Source organism: Saccharomyces eubayanus, chromosome XIV, assembly GCF_001298625.1.
Source record: "Saccharomyces eubayanus strain FM1318 chromosome XIV, whole genome shotgun sequence".
Classification (NCBI taxonomy): Eukaryota; Fungi; Ascomycota; class Saccharomycetes; order Saccharomycetales; family Saccharomycetaceae; genus Saccharomyces; species Saccharomyces eubayanus.
This window is the reverse complement of record NC_030973.1, coordinates 423,530-444,534: the sequence shown is the minus strand read 5'-3', so window position 1 is coordinate 444,534 and position 21,005 is coordinate 423,530. Positions and strand designations below refer to the sequence as shown.

Below are 21,005 nucleotides of genomic sequence, written 5' to 3'. Positions count from 1 at the left end.
TTCAAGATCTACTTAATTAAACACGGCTCTGCGATAAATGAAGAGAGACCTTTATATTCCTCACTTGTTTTTTCCTTTTGCTCTCTGTTTATCAACTTCTTTTGTATTTTTTTTATATTTTATGTTTTGTTTTAACACAATAACGCTATTTTTCATTCGTCAAATGTACTATTATGAATGGCTATTCTATTACAAACCTTTTCTAAAAGTAGTACTTATATCGAAAGACCGCTTGAATTATACAAATTTTTGAATAACTCATCCCAATTGTATTTAAATAATGTAATTAACTTGCGTACTTCTCCCTAATTCTACGGATGCTATCTTCTAAACTAATTGCTGGATCAGAAAAAAACATCAACGTAGTATCCTGATTGCTCAACTTTTGAATTGAATCCATTACTCTTCTTTTCCATTCGTCAGCTTTTCTGTCCATAAAAGCACCATACATACCGTAATCGTTTTGAGAAGATGGTAAACAGTAATCGTCTGCCTCTACGTTAGGTAAAGTTCTTTTCGGTAGTGGCGGGGGTATAGCCTTGTTGGTTGTATTTTCAACTTCATTGTGACGTGATAATCTAATACTTTCGGTCTGCTCTTTTGTTAGCGATGGCTTCCGACTGGAAGGCACAGGAGGAGGGGGAGGGGGCGGTCTTCTTCTGGTGTGCAGAGAAGATTTCGGTGTTTGGATAGGTTCTTGTTGCAACTCGATGATATTGTTCACTTCTCTCATTACTTCTTGTTCATGCAACGGGGAATCACTCATTGAATTAGAACAACACCTTATGTAAATAGCCAAAATCTGGTTTGGAAATTGCAACGCAGTCGTGGTGTAAGCTTCTAAATCATGCTCACCAGAATCTCCTACCAAAATGAATTTCTTTTTGGGAAAATCTCTCAATATATTCATTATTGGCTCAATTTTTCTATTTGCGCTCGAAGTCATAATAGTTGAAAAAAAATTGCCAGAATACTGCTTCAAAAAGATTGGACCTGGAGGATAGTTTGTGTAAATATAACTTTTCAAAATGGGGAATGTTTGAGTGGGAGAATTGGACACATAAAAGAAGTCCACGTCGGCAACGTCATGCAGAGTCTTATACCAAAGAGGAACACCGTCTATTACCCATGATTTCACATCATGAATAAACACGTTACGAAACATAGATCTCTTGTCACCCGTAACACCTGTATGCTTGATAGTGTCGTCGATGTCACTGATTAAACCAACACCATAGGGTGAGACATAATTGACGGGAAAACTCTGAGATATTGAATCTGGGCGGCCAGCCACAGGGGTATCCAACGTAATGTTGATTTTCGAGGGTAAGAAATCTGTTTCTGCCTTAAGCAATAAGTTACCGTAATAGTCTGTGGTACCAAAAAACGAAGCTGTATCACCGCGAAGGCTATCTTTGGGCAAAAGATCAACTACTATCGGAGTATTCGGAACTTTCCTTGCCAAGAATCCTTGAATTCTCTCATTCAGAACATCTTCCTCTTGGGTGCCCGTATGGGGAGACGTATTGCCACTTTTCGAAGATGACGAGCTATCTATACTTGATTGAGAATCCATCAAGTCTTCAGCATCGTCTTCGAGGCGTGCGGGAACCACGGCCGCAATATCGGCTTCCACGGTTCCTGTCCTAAGATATTGCTTACAGAGAGAAACCAGCCATCTATTTCTCCTACTCGTGGGGTTCCCTGGATAAGATACAGCACATCTAACGGTAGTTTCAAAATCTTTTCGTGGAGCACTTACGCCGTCCGAGCCGACTAAGTTCGTTGTGGTATACGTTGGGTAAAATGATATCATGGTGTTGTACGGCAACTGCGGCAACATATCATTGGAGCCCTCAAAAGAATTCGTAGTGCTTCTAATACCATCCATTGTTTTCTGAGATATGGATGACGTTAGATTGGGAATGTAAACGTCCTTCGTAGTCCTCATGAGATTCATAAATCGCTGTTTCTTCCCCATCCGTTGGTCGACTGAAACAGGATTAGTGGAAGCAGCTGCAGAAGAAGAACTTTCATCGTAGTCTTGGCCATTCATTGTTTTCTTCCTTCTCCAAAGCAATTTTCTCCCCCTTTGACGGAACTTATAACCAAGTTTAAGTGTCCTTACCTGTGTTAATGGGCCCAAAGAAAACCGGTGGTTACTAGACAAACTCTTTATAGCCAACAAACCGACAGAATTAGAGAAACATATGACACCCTTTATTGAAAGCCTCGTGCAACCGAATATTTGCGATATCAATGACTTAATGATGCTGAGTTGTACGCCGGATTACAAATAGTATAACTGCTTCGTATACTTTAGGTCTCCTGGCCAAGTATAAGCCAACATATTACACACCAATGCAACCGCGCAGAACATGATAACCTCAAAGACTTTGTCACCCTATCCCACCGTGTAACCTGGCCGAAAACTGTTGGTTACCTCGTTTGGCAACAGGGACCGCGCCATCCTCATCGCCCTTCGCACGTGACCGGTCACGGCTGTAGTCCTCAAAGACTACAATGGGCCGCATAGCCTTTGGGTCGGAGGTGTAGCATTCTGTCCGGATTTGCAGGATCACTTTCTGCTTAACGGTTGCCATTGTGTTGTTATGGGGCCCTTGCATTTTGGATTTATACTAATTTGCACCTTGCCTGAAGCAAAGTTTATACAGCACATTGTCAAAAAGCATCGCTTTAGATATAAAGAGTGACTAATCGATATTGGTTCGATTTTTTCAAATAGTGATTAGAAATACACAGAGAGAAAGACAAAAAGGAAAAGTCAAATATTGGAAACGGTCTATGCTGCACATAACATTAGGTCAAGCCATTTGGGCTTCTGTTAAGCCGATCATAAAAATTTACTTGATTATAGGTGTAGGGTTTTTAATGGCCAAGATGGGGATCCTAACAGTGGAGGCGACACGAACCATTTCCGATGTCGTACTAACGGTTTTACTTCCCTGCTTATCATTCAATAAGATTGTTGCTAACATTGAGGATAAAGACATCAAATCCGTAGGGATTATTTGTCTGTCCGCTGTACTTATCTTTGTGACAGGTCTATTTTTCGCATATATGGTTAGACTATTTCTGCCAGTACCCAAACAGTGGTATGGTGGTATTCTCGCTGGTGGTATGTTCCCCAATATCAGCGACCTGCCCATTGCGTATTTACAATCCATGGACCAAGGGTTTATATTTTCAGCAGAAGAAGGTAACAAGGGTGTAGCAAATGTCATTATATTTCTGACAATGTTTTTGATTTGCGTCTTCAATTTGGGTGGATTTCGACTGATTGAAAGCGATTTTGAATACAACGACAATGAAAACGCTGCAAGAGTGTCAGAAACGACAGGCACATTGCCCGCCACAGATACGAACAGTACTACTAATAATAAAAATTCCTCTCCGTATGAACGCAAGATTTTCAATGACAAATATACCGCATGTAACAGCCTCACTGAAGCTACAAACGCATCATCAATAACAAGTCCAAGAAGAAGTATAGGCCCCTTATCAGTTGCGGGCACTCGTTCCGGTTCCATAGTCACAAAACCTGCTCAGGCAAGGACAAAGGATACTGTTGAACGCATACAAGGTGAAGAATCACATATAGCATCTGGTTTAAACTCATTGGAGAACCAATCGTCCGCTTCGACAGTGCATTCCTATAATACGTCAGAGAGTTACAATAGCAGCCTGGATACTATGAGGGCACGGAGAATACCAAGCCTACCGAGAGCTTACAATACCGTTTCTGAAGAAAAGAGTCTAGACGAGTACCTCCCAGGAAATATATCTATGTCAGCCTTGGAGCCTATCCGCTCCATTGATATGCGTGCATTGCCTCCTCAAGACATACACCATCTCATTAGAGAATACTCCAACGTTGACCAATTTGGGCACAGAAGAAGGAACTCTAGTTTGATCAGTTCCGATATGAATGATGCACATTCAATCAAGTCGATCTCTACTCTACAAACTATAAAAAATGCCAATCTAACTAGGATTTTAACCTCGGATGCCACCGTAAGTAAAAAGGATATTGAAACTTCGGGCGAATCATTACCCAAATGGGTGAGAAAGTTCCCACTAACTCCCTTGCTAGTATTTTTCTTGAAAAATTGTTTGAGACCGTGTTCCATGGCTGTCATTCTCGCACTGATTATTGCGTTTATCCCATGGCTCAAGGCTCTATTTGTCACTACCGCTAACACCCCGCACATAAGGCAGGCACCAGACAACGCACCTGCATTAAGCTTTTTTATGGATTTTACAAGTTATGTGGGCGCTGCATGTGTCCCATTCGGGTTAATCTTGTTAGGGGCAACCTTGGGGAGATTGAAAATCGGCAGGCTCTATCCAGGATTTTGGAAAGCCGCCGTGGTACTTGTCATTTTGAGACAATGTGTTATGCCGATTTTTGGTGTCTTATGGTGCGATCGGTTAGTGAAGGCTGGCTGGGTCAACTGGCAAGATGATAGCATGCTATTGTTCGTTATTGCGATTAGCTGGAATTTGCCAACAATGACCACCCTCATATACTTTACCGCCAGCTATACACCTCCTGAGGTAACTGAGCCGATCCAAATGGAGTGTGTGTCCTTCTTCTTGATGCTTCAATATCCACTAATGACTGTTAGTTTGCCATTTTTAGTTTCTTACTTTCTGAAAGTACAAATGAAACTTTAGTTCTTACCCATATTCACACCTAGGTAAACTCACTTATAGAAATAATTAGACTTTGTATATTTTCCTCCTAGAGAATTCTACTGATACCAAAGACGCTATATGAAAATGTCAGTAAAGTGGACCACTGCCGTGGCTGTCACCAGTAATTGTGCAACAAAAAAAAACAAACTAATTACATAGACAGCGTCACATCCGTACCTCTCCCAAACCATACATTTTTTTTTTAATATGTTTTCTCAAAATTTCAGTACCTCGAGCGAAGGCCGCAGCCGGCAAGAGGTTCGGCTTAGCCGGTGAAAAATGCTCTGTATAGGCACTCACTCTCCCTGGTTGCCAGGCACTCTCATTCCAGGCCATTCTGGCTCTCTGCCTGGCTTCACAGGGGACGAGGCTCGCTGGGAGCCATATGCATGGATTGGAAAATACTGAGTAATGTCATTATAATTGATATATACGTTTTTTAACCAAGAAAGTCGAATACAAAGGGAAACCGAACACGCCAAAGACCAGATACACACTCGAACAATGTCTTCTGTCCAATCCAAAATTTTGTCCCAAGCTCCAAGTGAGTTGGAATTACAAGTCGCCAAGGCCTTCATTGATCTAGAAGGCTCTTCTCCAGAATTAAAGGCTGAATTGAGACCATTGCAAATCAAATCTATCAGAGAAGTATGTTAAACTATTATATTTTAAAATGAGACCAGATATGGCGATTTCTTCTAGGGATTCCTTCTACACCGAAAGAACGCGATTGAAAATAGTGTTGACAAGAAGCTTTACAAGCATCTCAGAGGAACAGCGGACTTCGAGCAATACAAATAGCAAGGATACCAACATCGTGGAAGGTACAACTCTTTGTTTTTCTTCAAATTGACGGAATCGATGTCCAGAAACTATAAAGTCACATGATAACCGCGCCCCGTAGAAGAAATACGAACCATCTGGTACCAATAATAGAATCCCCTTACTAACCAATTATTCGACATTGTTTTGTTTGATTTTTTATAATTAGGTTGATGTTACTGGTGGTAAGAAAGCTTTAGTCATTTTCGTTCCAGTCCCAGCTTTGTCTGCATACCACAAGGTCCAAACAAAGTTGACCCGTGAATTGGAAAAGAAGTTCCCAGACCGTCATGTTATTTTCTTGGCTGAAAGAAGAATTTTGCCAAAGCCATCTAGAACATCTAGACAAGTCCAAAAGAGACCAAGATCCAGAACCTTGACTGCTGTCCACGACAAGGTCTTGGAAGACATGGTTTTCCCAACCGAAATTGTCGGAAAGAGAGTTAGATATTTGGTCGGTGGTAACAAGATCCAAAAGGTCTTATTGGACTCCAAGGACGTTCAACAAATTGACTACAAATTGGAATCTTTCCAAGCTGTTTACAACAAGTTGACTGGTAAGCAAATTGTCTTTGAAATTCCAAGTCAGACTAACTAAATAGAGAAATGACTATCATTTTCATCATTTGTCATACTTCGAAAAACTAATGCTAAGAAAAAAAGAATAATAAAAAAAGAAACATAGTTATGAGAATACAAAGAGAGATTCCAAAGAGTGGGCTTTTTTAATTCGATTAGAATAATTATGAATGTATACTTAAATATATTTTGTATCTGTTAATATAGAGATGCTTTAATTGGTGTTTTAACATTTTTATCAATCGCGTGTGTTACTGAGATTAGTCAATTTTTCAATTATCTAAAAATACCAGAAAAAGAAAAATAATGGTTGCTAAGAGATTCGAACTCTTGCATCTTACGATACCTGAGTATTCCCACAGTTAACTGCGGTCAAGATGTTTCTTGAATCAGGCGCCTTAGACCGCTCGGCCAAACAACCGTTTATTTGTTGAAAATTTTGTATAAATAAAGGTTACAATTTTCTGGATTTTACTTAAACAGAAGCTGCTCTGTAATATTGCCAATATGATGCACCCACCAATAAGCACAAAATGCCAACTAATGACTTCGATGCTAACCAAGAAGTTGTTATGTTGATAATTAGTTAGTACAGCAACGCATCTTCTGTCATGTGGGTGTGGAATGTATATGTCTTCTTCTAATTTAGCATAAAGGGACGGATAGTTAATATCCGGTGTTTTCATGAACATGTTCCTGTTGTTTGCGATCATTGAAAATATTTTAATGTGGTTATGGTTCAGGGATTCTGTTCCAATAACATTATACGTGTCTGGTGTTTGGATATCACCTCTAAAAACAATTCTTGCTTTACAAATACCATTTCTCTTCTTTTAAAAGATTGTGTTTTTTCGAAGTTATTAAATTACTAGGAACATCAGATCTATTATATTTGTCATCAACGTTGAATACCTTCATATCCTTGAGATTTTGTAGTTCCTTTCTGTATGTCTCTTTGTAAGCGTGTTTTTCTTTGAGGTCGGTGTTTCTTGAAATAGCTTCATTGTAGTAGATGGTTATAATTCTCGGTGCAGAACTTGTTTCTGTGTCATCCGTGAGTAGTTTAATTATATTTTTACTTTGAGGTTTATTGTCTCTTTCAACTATGTCATTGAAGGAGGGCCTGTTTTTAATAGGCAGCTTCCTTTTCTTAATCAGAGAACTGAACGTGTTCTGTTCAATCCTACATGTGGCACGTGAGCTTGTCACCCTACTCAGCAGTGACTATTTCTCTGAGGACACATACACAGCCGGCCAGCCTTTGTATCCCCTCAGATCAAGGTCTGGCCAGCTCTCGTTCGAATCTCACTGTATCTAGAATGACCCGATTTTAGCGTTGTACATCATCTCTCCGTGCCCTTACGTATGTTCCTGCGTACACCCGCAACGCTCTCTACTAAGCGGCTGTCGTGGCGATAGCATGATGTCTGTCTCATCAGATCATAGATTTACAAGTCTTATTGATTTAGGCAAAGCATCACCTATTCTGTAACACGTACCGCATGGAATCCTTCTTTCTGGCCTCTAAACTGCTTATGCCCGTAGTAACTATATACTCGGAAAATGAGCTCGTCTATCCAATGTAAACCTCGGTTAGGTAGCAACTTATAAGGCCAATCACCCTTTTCACGAGCCATAAGTCTGCTTCTGACTGTGTCTAAGGCATCTGGATTACCATCGCTCTCGTAGTCCTTCTAGTAGCCCTCAGGGTAACCGTGTCCAAAAAACTCCTAATATTCGTCATATATTTGATCATTCTCGTACGCGACTGCCTCAGCATATGTATTATGACTGAATGTATGAAAGTTCCAATTACCAGCGTTATCTTTGACACAACGTACCAGCTGCTCGGCTAGTCCCGAGTCTATAGAGCCAGCACCACTAGTGCCGGCGTCCACCCAGATTGTAACTGAAGCGTATTCACTGTAGTAAGATTTGTCTATAATCATCTTACGGTCAGTGATGTTCGCCTGGCATGCTGTCACGCTGTCCCAAGTACTGGACAGCTCATAAAAATCCCTGAAGGCTATACTGCCAGTAACCTTAGTCAGTACAACTGCAACAGCCGGAAATAAATTACAAACCAATGAAAAATAGCTAGCCACATATCACCTTACCGAAATATAGGTTCATCTTATGTCTTCACTAATATCGAATAAAGAATATGTTCGAGTGAAATCATCTCTTTCATGTAACTTCTTAACATCTTTATTGTTTCTTGACGATTTCCCGAAAAAAGGTAAAATGTCTTCTGAAAATTTAGCGTGTGAGTATGGTTTACAAGACAAAGAGGAAGAGAACAGAGAGAGAAAGAGTGTAAAGAAACGAACTACACACTTGCTAAGGAGTCAACTAGACAAATAAAGACTGACTTTGGCCACAATAACAGAGATACCCATTGACTGTATCACCGGAAAAGTACATACAAATGAGTTCACCAGCAAATCTTTTCCCTGGGCTGAATGACATAACGGACGTCCTGGAGGAATTTCCTCTAGCCACGTCTAGGTATTTAACCTTATTACACGAGATCGATGCCAAATGTGTGCATTCAATGCCAAACCTGAATGAAAGGATAGACAAGTTTTTGAAGAAGGACTTCAAAAAAGACCACGAGACGCAAGTAGGGTTGCTCAATAACATAAACAAAATCTACGAGGAACTGATGCCGTCGTTGGAAGAGAAGATGCACGTATCATCGATCATGTTGGACAATCTAGACAGACTGACATCCCGATTAGAATTGGCATATGAGGTCGCGATCAAGAATACAGAAATTCCCAGAAGCCTTAGATTGGGCGTGGACAATCATCCGGCAATGCATCTACACCATGAACTAATGGAGAAGATAGAAACCAAGTCAAACAGCAAATCGTCGCAAGCATTGAAAAGCGAATCGAGAAGAGAGGCCATGGCCGCCAACAGAAAACAGGGTGAACATTTCCCACCAACTCCACAACAACATGACGATCTAAAGAATGATCTCAGCTACGCAGCCGGCAGACAGGATAGCCAGGGCCAGGCTGGCAGTAGCACAAGTTCGAGAAAAAGAATAAACACCACAAATCCCAATATCAGCGAAACAGAACCCAAAAGACGCAAGCGAAGAGTCGCCACTACTTCCGTCTCCCCGGCCACCTCCAACACCACCGCCCACAGCAGCAGAATGGCCGGCTCTGCGGTGTCCCGGGCTGTCAGCAGCGCTGGCAGCAGCAACAACAGCAGGATATCAAGGCCGAAGACCAACGACTACGGCGAACCGCTCTACTGCTATTGCAATCAGGTGGCGTACGGGGAAATGGTGGGTTGCGATGGAGCAGACTGCGAACTGGAGTGGTTCCACTTGCCGTGCATCGGCCTCGAGACGCTTCCCAAGGGCAAATGGTACTGCGACGACTGCAAAAAAAAGCTGTGAGCAAGCACCGGTGTACATACTTGTGTATGGATATGTACCAAAAAAATGAGTATATACTTAGCACTTACCGAACGCGGTCATCTCCACGGATTTGAGCCCTACGGGTCCAACCAAGATTGGTCAAGTCCTGCCTGCCTGTCACGAAGACCTAGCACGTTCCGGCTTTTGCCCTCTAATCGCCGTCTCGTGCATGTGGCTTGGCTAATCGCATTGGATCTCAAAGGCCTCCCCCCGGTGGGCCCCTTGCCCCTGGCCCCGCCCCTCGCCATGTCTCTGCCTAAATCGTTGGACCGGGGACGGGAGCCTAGGCGGGCCAGCAGGAATCGAACGAAATATGACAGCAAAAACGAAAAAATAAAGCTGCAATAAGGGGATCTGGAAACAGGTAACATGAAACAGGAAACAGGAGACAGGAGACAGAAAATAGGAATTAGGCTTCGCACTACATTCGCGCTAGTATTCCTTCCATAACAAGGCTCTGTACAATACTTTATAGTACCCCAACCTCTAAAGCTTTGCCTGCTGCATTTTCTTATCGCCCATTGTCGTTTCCTTTCTTTAGGCGTATGCGGTATCCTTGGATTATGTTTTTTTTCTTCTTATTCATTTACTCTTTGTATATTCATTTTGTAATATATTATTAAGCAGAAGGAGACTTGCCGAGCAAGATATTTTAAAAACAGTGCCGAGCTAAGGAACATACAATTGCAACCGCAGTGCAGGAAGGGAATCAGTGTCGTAGAAGAAAAAACAAATGCCTTTGAACAAATCAAACATAAGAGAATACAAACTAGTCGTCGTTGGTGGCGGTGGTGTTGGTAAGTCAGCCTTGACCATCCAATTGACTCAATCGCACTTTGTAGATGAGTACGACCCCACAATCGAAGACTCATACAGGAAGCAAGTGGTCATTGACGATGAAGTGTCCATTCTGGATATTTTGGACACTGCCGGGCAGGAAGAGTACTCCGCCATGAGAGAACAATACATGCGGAACGGTGAAGGGTTCCTGCTGGTGTACTCCATAACGTCTAAGTCGTCCCTCGACGAGCTTATGACTTACTACCAGCAAATACTGCGTGTCAAGGATACTGACTACGTGCCCATTGTGGTGGTAGGTAACAAATCCGATCTTGAAAATGAGAAACAAGTCTCGTACCAAGACGGGTTGAACATGGCAAAGCAAATGAACGCTCCCTTCTTGGAGACTTCTGCCAAGCAGGCCATCAACGTCGAAGAGGCCTTCTACACATTAGCGCGCTTGGTGAGAGACGAGGGCGGCAAGTACAACAAGGCATTGTCTGAGAACGAGGCTTCCAAGCAGGACTCTCAAACGACTCCAGGGGTCGTTGCCAATTCGTTGCCAAGAAATAGCAACGGAAACAGAAAGGCAAACAATGTCGCCAGTGCCAACAACATCAATAGCTCCACGACTGCTGTAAAAACCCACAATACAGGAATAGAGGCTAATACGGGGTCGATGGGCAACCAAGCAACCAATGGCCAGGCGCGGTCCGATCGTGCCAACGGAGACAACTCCGCCGGTAACGCTGATGGTGCCTATGCTAGAACTGCCAATACGGCCGATGATCGTGTAAATAAAAACACCGAGGCAGGTAAGGGTTCTGCTGCCAAACAAGCCAGAAAACAGCAAGCTACATCCAGTGGCACCGCCAGTGAAACCTCCAAGAGTGGATCAGGCGGCTGTTGTATTATAAGTTGATGGAAATAATCAAAAAATACCACCGACGAACACCGTAACGCGTTTAAAAAAGCAGAAAACCTACATTTGTTAATATATATATATATATATTAAACTAAAAATAAATAAACCAAAGTTTCGTATTGCTATTGTAACTTATTATCATGTAATTTAAAGCTCGAGAACTTGTGCTCGTTATACTGCCGCCGGGTAAAAAAACCAATAAAGTCTTAAGAGCCCAGATAAAAGCGAATGCTACTGGGCTTCACTGTATATATGTATCTGAGATAGAAAGACATCTAGACTAACCGGCTTCTATCACTATCCCCCCACAATGACATCTAATGTTACAGAATATGAACACGTTCCAGACGATGAGTCCTACCTGACAGGGGAGGACGTATCGATGCCTGAAGAAGAAGAAGAAGAAGAAGAAGAAGAGGACGATGACGATGATCACATATATATCAACGAAGAAACAGAATCCGGACGTGAAAAAGTCTTAGTCTCGCATGCTCCACTAGAGCGTATTGTTCCTCCTTTGAATTTTTGTCCTGTGGAAAGATACCTTTATAGGTCAGGCCAGCCCTCGCCTGTGAATTTCCCCTTTTTATTGAATTTGAAGCTGAAGACAATAATATGGCTGTCTAATGAAGAACCTCAGGATACCCTTTTAGAGTTTTGTGATAGCCATAGAATAAACTTACAATTTGCGGCCATAAACCCGGATGCCGGTGAAGACGATAATCCTTGGGACGGTCTCACTGAGCACTCCATCATCAACGTACTGCAAACCATCGTTACTCAAGAGAATTATCCCTTGCTAGTCTGTTGCGGTATGGGAAGGCATAGAACTGGGACGGTTATTGGATGTCTAAGAAGAATCATGGGTTGGAATTTAGCTAGTGTGTCCGAAGAATATAGGCGCTTTACGGGTAGTAGAGGCGGCAGAATTCTTGTGGAGTTGCTTATAGAGGCCTTTGACACTAAGCTAGTGAAAATAGACAAGAACAAGGCGCCAAGTTGGTTGCTGACAGCCCTAGAGTAATAATAAGAAAAGAAAGCGGGCCTGAGACAGAAAACGCATCTGTCCGTCACAAACTGTACTGTTTTTACCAATATTGTGAGGCATTCAGTCCTAATTCGAGTCTGTATACTTGGCCTTGGAAATCTCTGAGAATGTACAACCTAATCGCGCATTATCCTCCACCGTGAGCATGAAATGATTCTTAGAATAGATAAGAATTCATTATTGATGGGTAATTTTATAGAATATTAATTATCCGACCTATGTATGGATATATGTACTATGGACATGATAATGAACAGAAGATATGCACTTAATATCATGCTTGTTCCAACTTTTCATAAAGTTGTTCCCTTGCGTATTTGATATTTTTTTGTAGAGTCTGATCAATATGGCATTTCAAGGTATTCTTTTTCGCAACATATCCTTCTTCGTAGAGTTGTTTCCAAGCATCATGATATGAACTTACAAAATCGCGTGGTAGTAGATCATTTTCCGTGGCACTAACTAGATTCTGTGATGTTTGAGGTGCCCAGAATTTAAACGTTGCTGCTGCCAATACCCAAGGCAGCAACATTCTCGATGGTAATGATGTACACAGTTTTTCAAGAATGCTTGACTTATGACTGAATAACAATCTCTTAGCTCCCCAGTTAGATTTATTGACTGCTAAACTGCCAGCGAAAAAGGCACCCAGTGCTATTAGTGAGCCTGGGACCACAGTATGCTTATTTTCAAATTCATCATTGAAAATGTTTTTTCTCGAATAGTTGATAATATGTTGAACTTGAAGTCTAAAGTTAGCTGTATTGGTTTCCCATTTTTTTTCGTAGCGGTCAAGTTGATCAGCAAACGCAGTTCTGCGTTTCTGTAACCATTTCGTCAAGTGTACTGATTCGATGATTTCATTTCCCGTAGATATAGTCCTGACTAATAATTCTGATGAATCCTGAAACGCAATAGGTATTAAGGGCAATTCGCCGTTTGAATTCGTAGATTCATTAACGTCGTTGTAAAAATTTACCATCTTGGATGCTGTTTTGCTAAACCGTTAAGTTCTAATTGTCTGTTACCTGGCCCAAGCAGTCAACTAGTTCATCGATTTTAATCAACACTATACTCCTTGATGCAGTTGAAAGTTGTTAAACGTTGTCCGGGGATTTGGCGGAATAATCGGATCAAGCTCATTCGCAGGTTGAAAAAAAAAAAAAAGGCATTTCTGAGTTTTTCCATATTCACTGAAAACTATATCAAGCAGTAAACACATTAACATACTAAACGTCTTTGAGAAGCACAATGTACATAAAATCAGGGTTGACAATCTTGAAGAAATATGTATATTATATAATGTCGTGCAAATGACAGAATAACCTAGCGGTCTTTATTATATGAATTGAAGTAGAGGCCCTTTCAAATATGCCTTCAAATAGCGGCAAAAATTTCTGAGTCTTGAAGAAGTCCTTAAGACAAGACAGCACAAATTGTCTTTAAACGCCAAAAATACTCTGATAGGAAGTATAAAGCATGCTTGTTATGCCGAAAAAAATTAAAATGGTGTCCAAAATTGGTTTGAATTTCCAAAAATTCCCTTTAGCCTCTGGAAGACTATTACCCCGTAAATGCAACATCGATGGGTATATATATACCAATGGAATACAGGCAAGAGACCCTATGACTGAAACGAATTTATCTAAATTGTCAGAGCCAAAGTAAGCAATCGATACAACGATGATGACAATGATGGATCGTATAAAATTTTTTAACCATTTTATCTTCCAATTCAGTTTCCCAGAGTTGGGACGTAATTCTACTCTTGTTGTCAAGTCATCGTGCTTGACATATATTTTAGTAAACTTTGGGAAAAACTTGTTTTCAATGATTTTAATAGCTGGAAATAATTGTAAAGGTGTAGACAGCATGATCGCAATGGAATAGAATAATTGAATCAAGTTGACAAAAATGTTACTTTGAGGCAAATTCAAAAGAATAACAGTTTTGACATCCGAGCCATAAGCTAAATACCCCAGGGTAGCTATGGAAATGAAAAGTACTGTGGCAGTGAGAATAACCAATCCAAGTACTAGAGGGAATTTTTCAGGATTCCTCATCGAGTCTTGAACCGGAATAATCAGCCCGATCCCTTCAAAAGCAAAGATGGCAGTTCCGATAAACAGTGTCCAACGATCTGTGTTTAACCCGTATACCACCCCCATTGCTGGTATCGCCTTTAAATCGAAAAACAACCTTTTTGAAGTGAAAATAATCACAATGACCAAACCAGCCATAATAAAAAAATTCGCCAACAACGATGGTAATGATAATTTCGAGATATTTCTGATAAATGAAAGTGGGATAAAAATTACTGTTTGAAATGCCATCAAGTACGACAAAGGAAGTGCTCCCACATGAAATACGTTTCCAAGGAAGGCCTGTAAATTTTTAGCAGTAAATATCATATACGCTCCAGAAAACCCAACTTGAGTTATCACTAGGGAGAACAGGATTATGATTTTCATCCAAGGTCCATACAACTTTAAACCAATATCACCAAAGGAGGACACACCACACGAAGACTTGGCTTGTACCAATATGTAATAACACCAGTATGAATAAATACCAAAGAATGTGAGCATACTTACTGAGAAAAACAAACCACCATTATGAAACGCATTGGGTAAAAACAAGACACCTGTTCCGATAAAGGATTTGAGCAATATCAGGAACACTTTTCTTGTTGAAGTTGTACCCTTGGCGGAGGGCAGGACCTTCATATGATCTGGCCGAGATAATAATGCACTTCGTTCATCTTCTCCCTGCAATAAAAGGTTCGAGCTATCAGAGATAAAGTCATCCTCAAAGGATTCACCAGCAAAATGTCCAAATACGTATAGAAATTCCAAAAAGTTTCTTGTCAGAAACGGGACCTTATCAATATCTTGCTTAGAAGATGAAGATGGCTGATTAATCGAATCGCTTTCCTGCGAATGGAAATCAGAGCTAGCAGAATYATTTAGTTGATGTTCTTGTCTTTTCTTGTTAACGATAAATTCTCTTCTAAAGCCACCGGGAACATTTAGTCCGCTTGCTGATGACAGTTTGGTATGATGTTCAATTTTGGAGTTTACATCTTCCATGGAATGAAGGCGTCTAAGCCGCTGAGGATTTTCTGCTTTAACCATTTTGTAAATATCATGCGTTATGTCACCACCAGCACTATTCAAATTAGTTTCATCGTCCTCGCTGTCTATGTTCGCGGCAGTTCTAGTACTGAAACTTCCAGAAGAATTCTTAGTTCGATCAGCTCTGGCTTTTTCTTCCTGCCCGTGCAGGCTGATAGAATTCCTTTTGCTATTATTGTTCAAATAGTTGAGCCGTACACTATTTATTATTTCATCTTTATGGGGATCCTCGAGAGTCTGAAAATTGGGCGATGCAATATCCACGAAAACCCTAGAATCAACGCTTCGACATATATCTTTGGGTGTTAAAGTACACATCGAGTATTTTCTACTAGAAAATGGATTTGAATTGAGAACTGTTGATTGACTTCTTCCAGGAATTTTCATGTTATTGGATGCGTGCCTCAAATTTCCTTGTCTCCTGCCTCCAAGGTGCTCATCATCCTCATTGTTGTTGGTCATTGATGGGGATGCTGCAATCTGGTATTATGCTGATCCAGATTAAGAATGGAGTTTGACTTCGTTTTCGATGGAGAATGATGAGTGCCTTTGAATCGAATCAATGTGTTGTTAAGAAAACCGCACGATTATTCGAAGGAACGTAAGAAAAAAATAATTACTACTGAGCTCAAATTATGGGTATAAATCTGGTTAAACAATACCGCTAAGCTTCTCAAAAGGGAAGAAGACCTTTTAATGCTAAAATAGATGGCTTATCTGTTCTTGTCGATAGCGTGACTCGTAATGTACGGGTTTATTGAAGAAATATAAGAAAAATGACTACTAGGGCCGACAAAAATCATATCTTTGCAACATGCCGGTTTAATTTTGCTATTGAGACTCTTCCCTCAAAAGGCTTTTGGTGAGATCAATGCAGCATCTATAGGCCGTATAAATATAAAATACATCCATGAAACCATATAAACTATATGTGAAATTAAAAAATGTGAACTAATTAATCTAGTTTAGCATAAAATCAAACATGCTACTCATGTCAACATAACGACGTCCACAATCGTTTAAATATTTTTGAACTACGCCACTGCCGGCTTCCATTAACTCTCTGTTTTGTTCTGTTAAAGCTCTAACAGAAGATTCTGACAGAAGATCCGTGGGATAATCAAGGTCTTCCGGAAGATATATAGGCTTCAATTCTTGCTTTTTATTCTTTTCACAATTGAATAAGGAATCGAAGTATAAAAGTTGATTGTACAGCTGCTTATCTGTATACTTGTATCTCATGACACCTGTGCAGCCTTCATTTAAGCAACGTTTACCAAAAACAGAAAGTTGTCTTGTAACAATACCGCATGTAGTGTCATCACACTGTAACCATCCGGCATAATATAATGAAATGTGTGCCCTAATAGAATGCTCTATCTGACTAGTTAATTGAAGAAGGGTAAAGGACTGTTCACAGTGCTTACATTGGATACCATTATACGACATTCGATAATGATTCGAGGATACAATGCCACCAAATGGAAACTGAATATCGCATGATGGACAGGTTAATTCTAGTATTACGGTATCTTTAAACCTTTCAACATCTGTGATCGTTGTTTCCAAAGGTTGCAGGTTATTAATATCATCCCCATTATTATTGACACCTTCTCTTTTCATGTACTTCTTGCTGTCTAGACCAAGTGCTTCACTTAAACGTACAACATTAAAACTGTCAATTCTTTCCAGCAATCTTTCTACAGGTGCAAAAATCTGTTTCTCAAGATAATATTGTGGGTCCGGTATTAAATTATTGCCCTTAATCATCACTTCATTCAACGCATAAGCACGTTCAGCCACAGAGAGTGCGGGTGTGTTTTCATCATCTCCTGATTCGTCTTGTTTAGTAATAACAAACGTGATGACAGAACCTGCTTTAACCACTCTACCAGATTTGCGCATTCTTAGAGCTACTTGAACTGCAGGCATATTTTTACCACCAGGATAAGCCTTGGGATCCTTTGAAAGCCTCGTATTAATTTTATATTTATCAATTCTGATATTGTTGGCCTCCACTTTATTCCTGATGTCTTCCAAGTATTCATAAACTTCTTGTAATGCCTCTTCTGGATCATTGTCTGACAGAATAGTATTTAAAACGCGTATAGAAATATCTCTTGAAAGCGGGCAAAACTCACGACGTTTCATGTCCAAACCCTTGACTTCTAGAACAGTGGTTTCATTACCATTTTTGTCCAAACTTACAGTCAATGCAGCATACTTTTTCTTAGCATGCAATAATAGTTTCTTGAATACATTATCAATGTCAATTTCTAGTAATCTATAGCGCTCGTTTACTAACTTTTTGAAGCCCAAACCAATTTTAATCGCGTCTGCATAATTATCACACCCAGTATCTATCATAACAGAGTCTGTATCACCATAAACAACCAGAAGATTCATACTTTCTGCTAGTTGTCTTGTATTCATTAAAATCTCACGACCCTTATTTGTGACCAACATGGCAAGCGGCTTGGCGTAAAATCTACTATTAACGTAACCCAAACAACCGTACATAGAGTTAGCAGTCAGCTTAAGAGCTTGCTGACGAATATCACATTGAACTCGTTTATGAGGGTCAGTTTCAGTTTTCATCACCTTCTTAACTTCACGACGGCGATCAACTAAGTTGGCTAATAACCTTGGTAGGACACCTTGGCTCACCTCTGAAGGAGGTACATTGGGTAACTCGTTGATATCTTCTTTATTTCTATCCACGGTGGTAAAACAAATGTTGAACTCTTGAATGATAGATGGATACAAAGAATTGAAATCCATAACCAAGACGTAATTCTTATGCAGACCTTTCTCAGGCTCAAAAACCAAACCACCTTGATACTTCGCCTTCTTAGGATTAGTTGGAGCGTCCGAGTTTTCATCGTTTTGCTTTTGTCTCTGAGCCCTATCCCTGCTACCTTCTTTATCCGGTACAATGAAGCCGTTTCTTGAGAACTCATGCAACAAAATATACTCATTTCTACCGGCCCTTGTACCGCCTAAAGTTTGAGCCCAAGCGTTACCAGCTAGATTCGTCAATTGTTTGGTTAATGACAATAATTGAATTCTATAAGATACTTCTGCTGAAATCATACAATTGGTAATATTTTCTTGTAAAGCCATGGTCATGCTGTTAACATCGTTTTGGTATTGAGGATTTTGATAATTGATATCCAATGCTTTATGTTCCTTTTCACATGTCACTTGATACATTTCTGAAAGATCCCAACTCTGACATTTAGGTGTCAATGATTGACCCATTTCATTGGCGATATCACATATTAATCTACCAGAGCAGATGTCGCTGATGAAGAAATGATTCATGCTCGAATTGCCTCTGCCAAATTTTTCCGGCCAAGTTCTTCTTAGACGACGACCAATAGAACTGAACGTTGGAATGTTAAGGTCGTGCATTCTATGGGCTAAAACATCCAGATATACAGTCTGTAAACGATGACCAATAATAACATCGGGGTCTTCTATTTTTAGCATGGCACAGAAACAAGACAGCATTGCCTTTTCATTGTTAAATAACCTAACTTGACCAGGCAGTTTCTGCTTTGCCAATGCTGCTAATCCTAGTGGAAAACTTGTTGATTGAGGCGGCCTTACCAAAGTACACACGTCATCTGGTTTAATATTCTCTGGAATGGGTGAATCTAACGAGATGTTTCTGTAAGATGACAAAGTTATCGCGACAATTTCTTGCTTGTTTTCTTTTGGATTCATTAATGTTTGAACCGATAAAGAAAGACACCTCAAATCCGGCATCGTCTTCGTTGTGTTGGGAATGATATTTTGCGGTTTATCTACGGAAACTTCAATCGCACAATGAGAGGCATTATGAACTGCGTTGAAATCTGCTCCCTTTATCTCTAGCCAACATGGTCCCATAATTTTGTTCTGAACGACAAAACTCTCAAATATATTAGCGTTCCCACCGAAGACATGATAAAATGTGTCACTTGATAAGTCTGGTGGAATAGTGTCTCGACTAGACTTTGGTGTCTGGTATGGTAGTAAAACTTTTAGATACTCACTTTCAGGCGGGATGTCATGAAGCTCAAAGGAGTATTTCATTTTTTGAGGTTTGGCACGAATATTATCTAATCCGTATTTATCCATCAATAAAGGAACGATTTCCTCATGGACATCAGCCGCTGTTTTACCCTCTCTTGGCAGGAAAAATAATTCTCTGCATAGACCATTAACTTGAACCATGGCCGATACGCATTTGTCATCCTTGAGCTTCACTTTACCAAATAGAATTAGAGTATTATTAACTTCGCAGAAATCTAACCAAAACATCTGGAAAGTATCAGTTTCAGGATCTACTACATCTTCCTTCTTGACCCTAACAGAAAGCGTGGTAGTATCTATGTTAACTCGTGGTGGTCTGCTTGGAGTTGGAGCATTAACACCAATCGGTGTCCCTGGTGCCGTGACGAATGGCGAAGTTGAAGGATTGCTTCTTGAATCTAAATTAACACGTTTGGTTGCCGTGACGCTTCTCATGGTTCTTCTCTTTAGTATAATATCATCGTCACTGTCGTCATCATCAGCCAAGCTTTGCGTAGACGGTGGACTACCAACTAGCAAATCTTCTGATTTTTCTTGTTTCTTATTATTTGTTACGGGAGAATTCTCCACATCATCCAATAAATCTTGTACATCGTTGGTGTAACGCTGTTTTCTGCTTTGCGATTTCAGAGGTGAAGAATCGATATCTAAATATTTTTCAGTGCTCGTGTCTGGATCAATTTTAACCTTTTTAGCGCTAGTGGCATCATCATTTGAATTGTCGAGGTCATTAACTCTTTTCACCGATGATTTGAATGCAATGGATGGTGAAGAATTCAAATTAGCCCTTAATTTGGAGGGGAATGAGATTCTTGGTTTTTCTACTTTACCGGATTCGAATTCTCCAAGAATGTCATCAAATTCATCAATGGAGATATTTTTCTTCTGAGATTTCTTGGCGTGCGCCAGTAGTGTCGACTTAGAATGTTGGGTTCGTAGCATGTCCGTAATAGGGTGGTCTTTCTCTTTTTTTGCGGTTTTCTTCCTTTTAGCGTCTTTGCTGGTGTGATCGCCGCTGTGCTCATCGTCTTCGTCACTGAATTCGTTGCCATTTTCTCTCCAATCTTCTTCGACACCTCGGTCCACGTAACCCACTCCATCGTCGTCTACAACAAAATCGTCATGCAGCAATTCCTGACGTTTTCTTGTCATATACTCCTTTTCATCGACCTCGTCATACAATCTATCACCGTCTGCTTCGGCGTCTTCGTAATCATCGACAGATGTACCATTTCTAGCAGCTTGTAACTTCCTCAATTTTTCTAGTTTCTCACTTTTAGACGACATTTTTATTTATTTCCCGTCTTATTATTATAAGTGGCGATTCTTAAAAAGAAGATTTTCGCTTGCAAGTTGAATATATGTGTGCTTTGCCTAGTTCTGATTCAAAAGATATGTATTCTGTATCAAAGAAAGAAATTTATTTCACTATATTTCAATGCACGCGACGCGTTCTGGTCAAGAGTTACCATTTTTTTTACG

General features: G+C 40.3%; 9 protein-coding genes and 1 non-coding gene across 10 annotated transcripts; 5 read left to right on the top strand and 5 right to left on the bottom strand.

The window, feature by feature from the left end:
- Positions 1 to 286: 286 nt before the first annotated feature.
- APP1 (phosphatidate phosphatase APP1) lies at positions 287 to 2,056 on the bottom strand (the record flags this gene model as incomplete). Its single annotated transcript, XM_018367658.1, has 1 exon — positions 287 to 2,056. One exon carries the CDS (start codon positions 2,054 to 2,056, stop codon positions 287 to 289), a length of 1,770 nt encoding a protein of 589 aa, XP_018219782.1.
- A 749-nt stretch (positions 2,057 to 2,805) lies between these two features.
- Positions 2,806 to 4,698, top strand: DI49_4637 (uncharacterized protein; the record flags this gene model as incomplete). Its single annotated transcript, XM_018367657.1, has 1 exon — positions 2,806 to 4,698. The coding sequence occupies one exon, from the start codon at positions 2,806 to 2,808 to the stop codon at positions 4,696 to 4,698; it is 1,893 nt and encodes a 630-aa protein (XP_018219781.1).
- A 525-nt stretch (positions 4,699 to 5,223) lies between these two features.
- On the top strand, positions 5,224 to 6,139 carry RPS7B (40S ribosomal protein eS7; the record flags this gene model as incomplete). Its single annotated transcript, XM_018367656.1, has 2 exons — positions 5,224 to 5,367; positions 5,711 to 6,139. The coding sequence occupies 2 exons, from the start codon at positions 5,224 to 5,226 to the stop codon at positions 6,137 to 6,139; spliced, it is 573 nt and encodes a 190-aa protein (XP_018219780.1).
- Positions 6,140 to 6,427: 288 nt separating this feature from the next.
- Positions 6,428 to 6,541, bottom strand: DI49_4635. Its single transcript has 2 exons — positions 6,503 to 6,541; positions 6,428 to 6,472 (listed from the first exon to the last, which is right to left on the bottom strand). It is a non-coding gene; the product is annotated as a tRNA-Leu (tRNA).
- Positions 6,542 to 8,548: 2,007 nt separating this feature from the next.
- On the top strand, positions 8,549 to 9,535 carry PHO23 (Pho23p; the record flags this gene model as incomplete). The annotated part of the gene is made up of 1 exon (XM_018367655.1): positions 8,549 to 9,535. The coding sequence occupies one exon, from the start codon at positions 8,549 to 8,551 to the stop codon at positions 9,533 to 9,535; it is 987 nt and encodes a 328-aa protein (XP_018219779.1).
- Positions 9,536 to 10,289: 754 nt separating this feature from the next.
- RAS2 (Ras family GTPase RAS2) lies at positions 10,290 to 11,258 on the top strand (the record flags this gene model as incomplete). The annotated part of the gene is made up of 1 exon (XM_018367654.1): positions 10,290 to 11,258. One exon carries the CDS (start codon positions 10,290 to 10,292, stop codon positions 11,256 to 11,258), a length of 969 nt encoding a protein of 322 aa, XP_018219778.1.
- Positions 11,259 to 11,571: 313 nt separating this feature from the next.
- Positions 11,572 to 12,285, top strand: OCA1 (putative tyrosine protein phosphatase OCA1; the record flags this gene model as incomplete). The annotated part of the gene is made up of 1 exon (XM_018367653.1): positions 11,572 to 12,285. The coding sequence occupies one exon, from the start codon at positions 11,572 to 11,574 to the stop codon at positions 12,283 to 12,285; it is 714 nt and encodes a 237-aa protein (XP_018219777.1).
- A 298-nt stretch (positions 12,286 to 12,583) lies between these two features.
- On the bottom strand, positions 12,584 to 13,291 carry MIC27 (Mic27p; the record flags this gene model as incomplete). Its single annotated transcript, XM_018367652.1, has 1 exon — positions 12,584 to 13,291. One exon carries the CDS (start codon positions 13,289 to 13,291, stop codon positions 12,584 to 12,586), a length of 708 nt encoding a protein of 235 aa, XP_018219776.1.
- A 460-nt stretch (positions 13,292 to 13,751) lies between these two features.
- On the bottom strand, positions 13,752 to 15,905 carry AVT4 (Avt4p; the record flags this gene model as incomplete). The annotated part of the gene is made up of 1 exon (XM_018367651.1): positions 13,752 to 15,905. One exon carries the CDS (start codon positions 15,903 to 15,905, stop codon positions 13,752 to 13,754), a length of 2,154 nt encoding a protein of 717 aa, XP_018219775.1.
- A 498-nt stretch (positions 15,906 to 16,403) lies between these two features.
- On the bottom strand, positions 16,404 to 20,810 carry POL1 (DNA-directed DNA polymerase alpha catalytic subunit POL1; the record flags this gene model as incomplete). Its single annotated transcript, XM_018367650.1, has 1 exon — positions 16,404 to 20,810. One exon carries the CDS (start codon positions 20,808 to 20,810, stop codon positions 16,404 to 16,406), a length of 4,407 nt encoding a protein of 1,468 aa, XP_018219774.1.
- Positions 20,811 to 21,005: the final 195 nt, after the last annotated feature.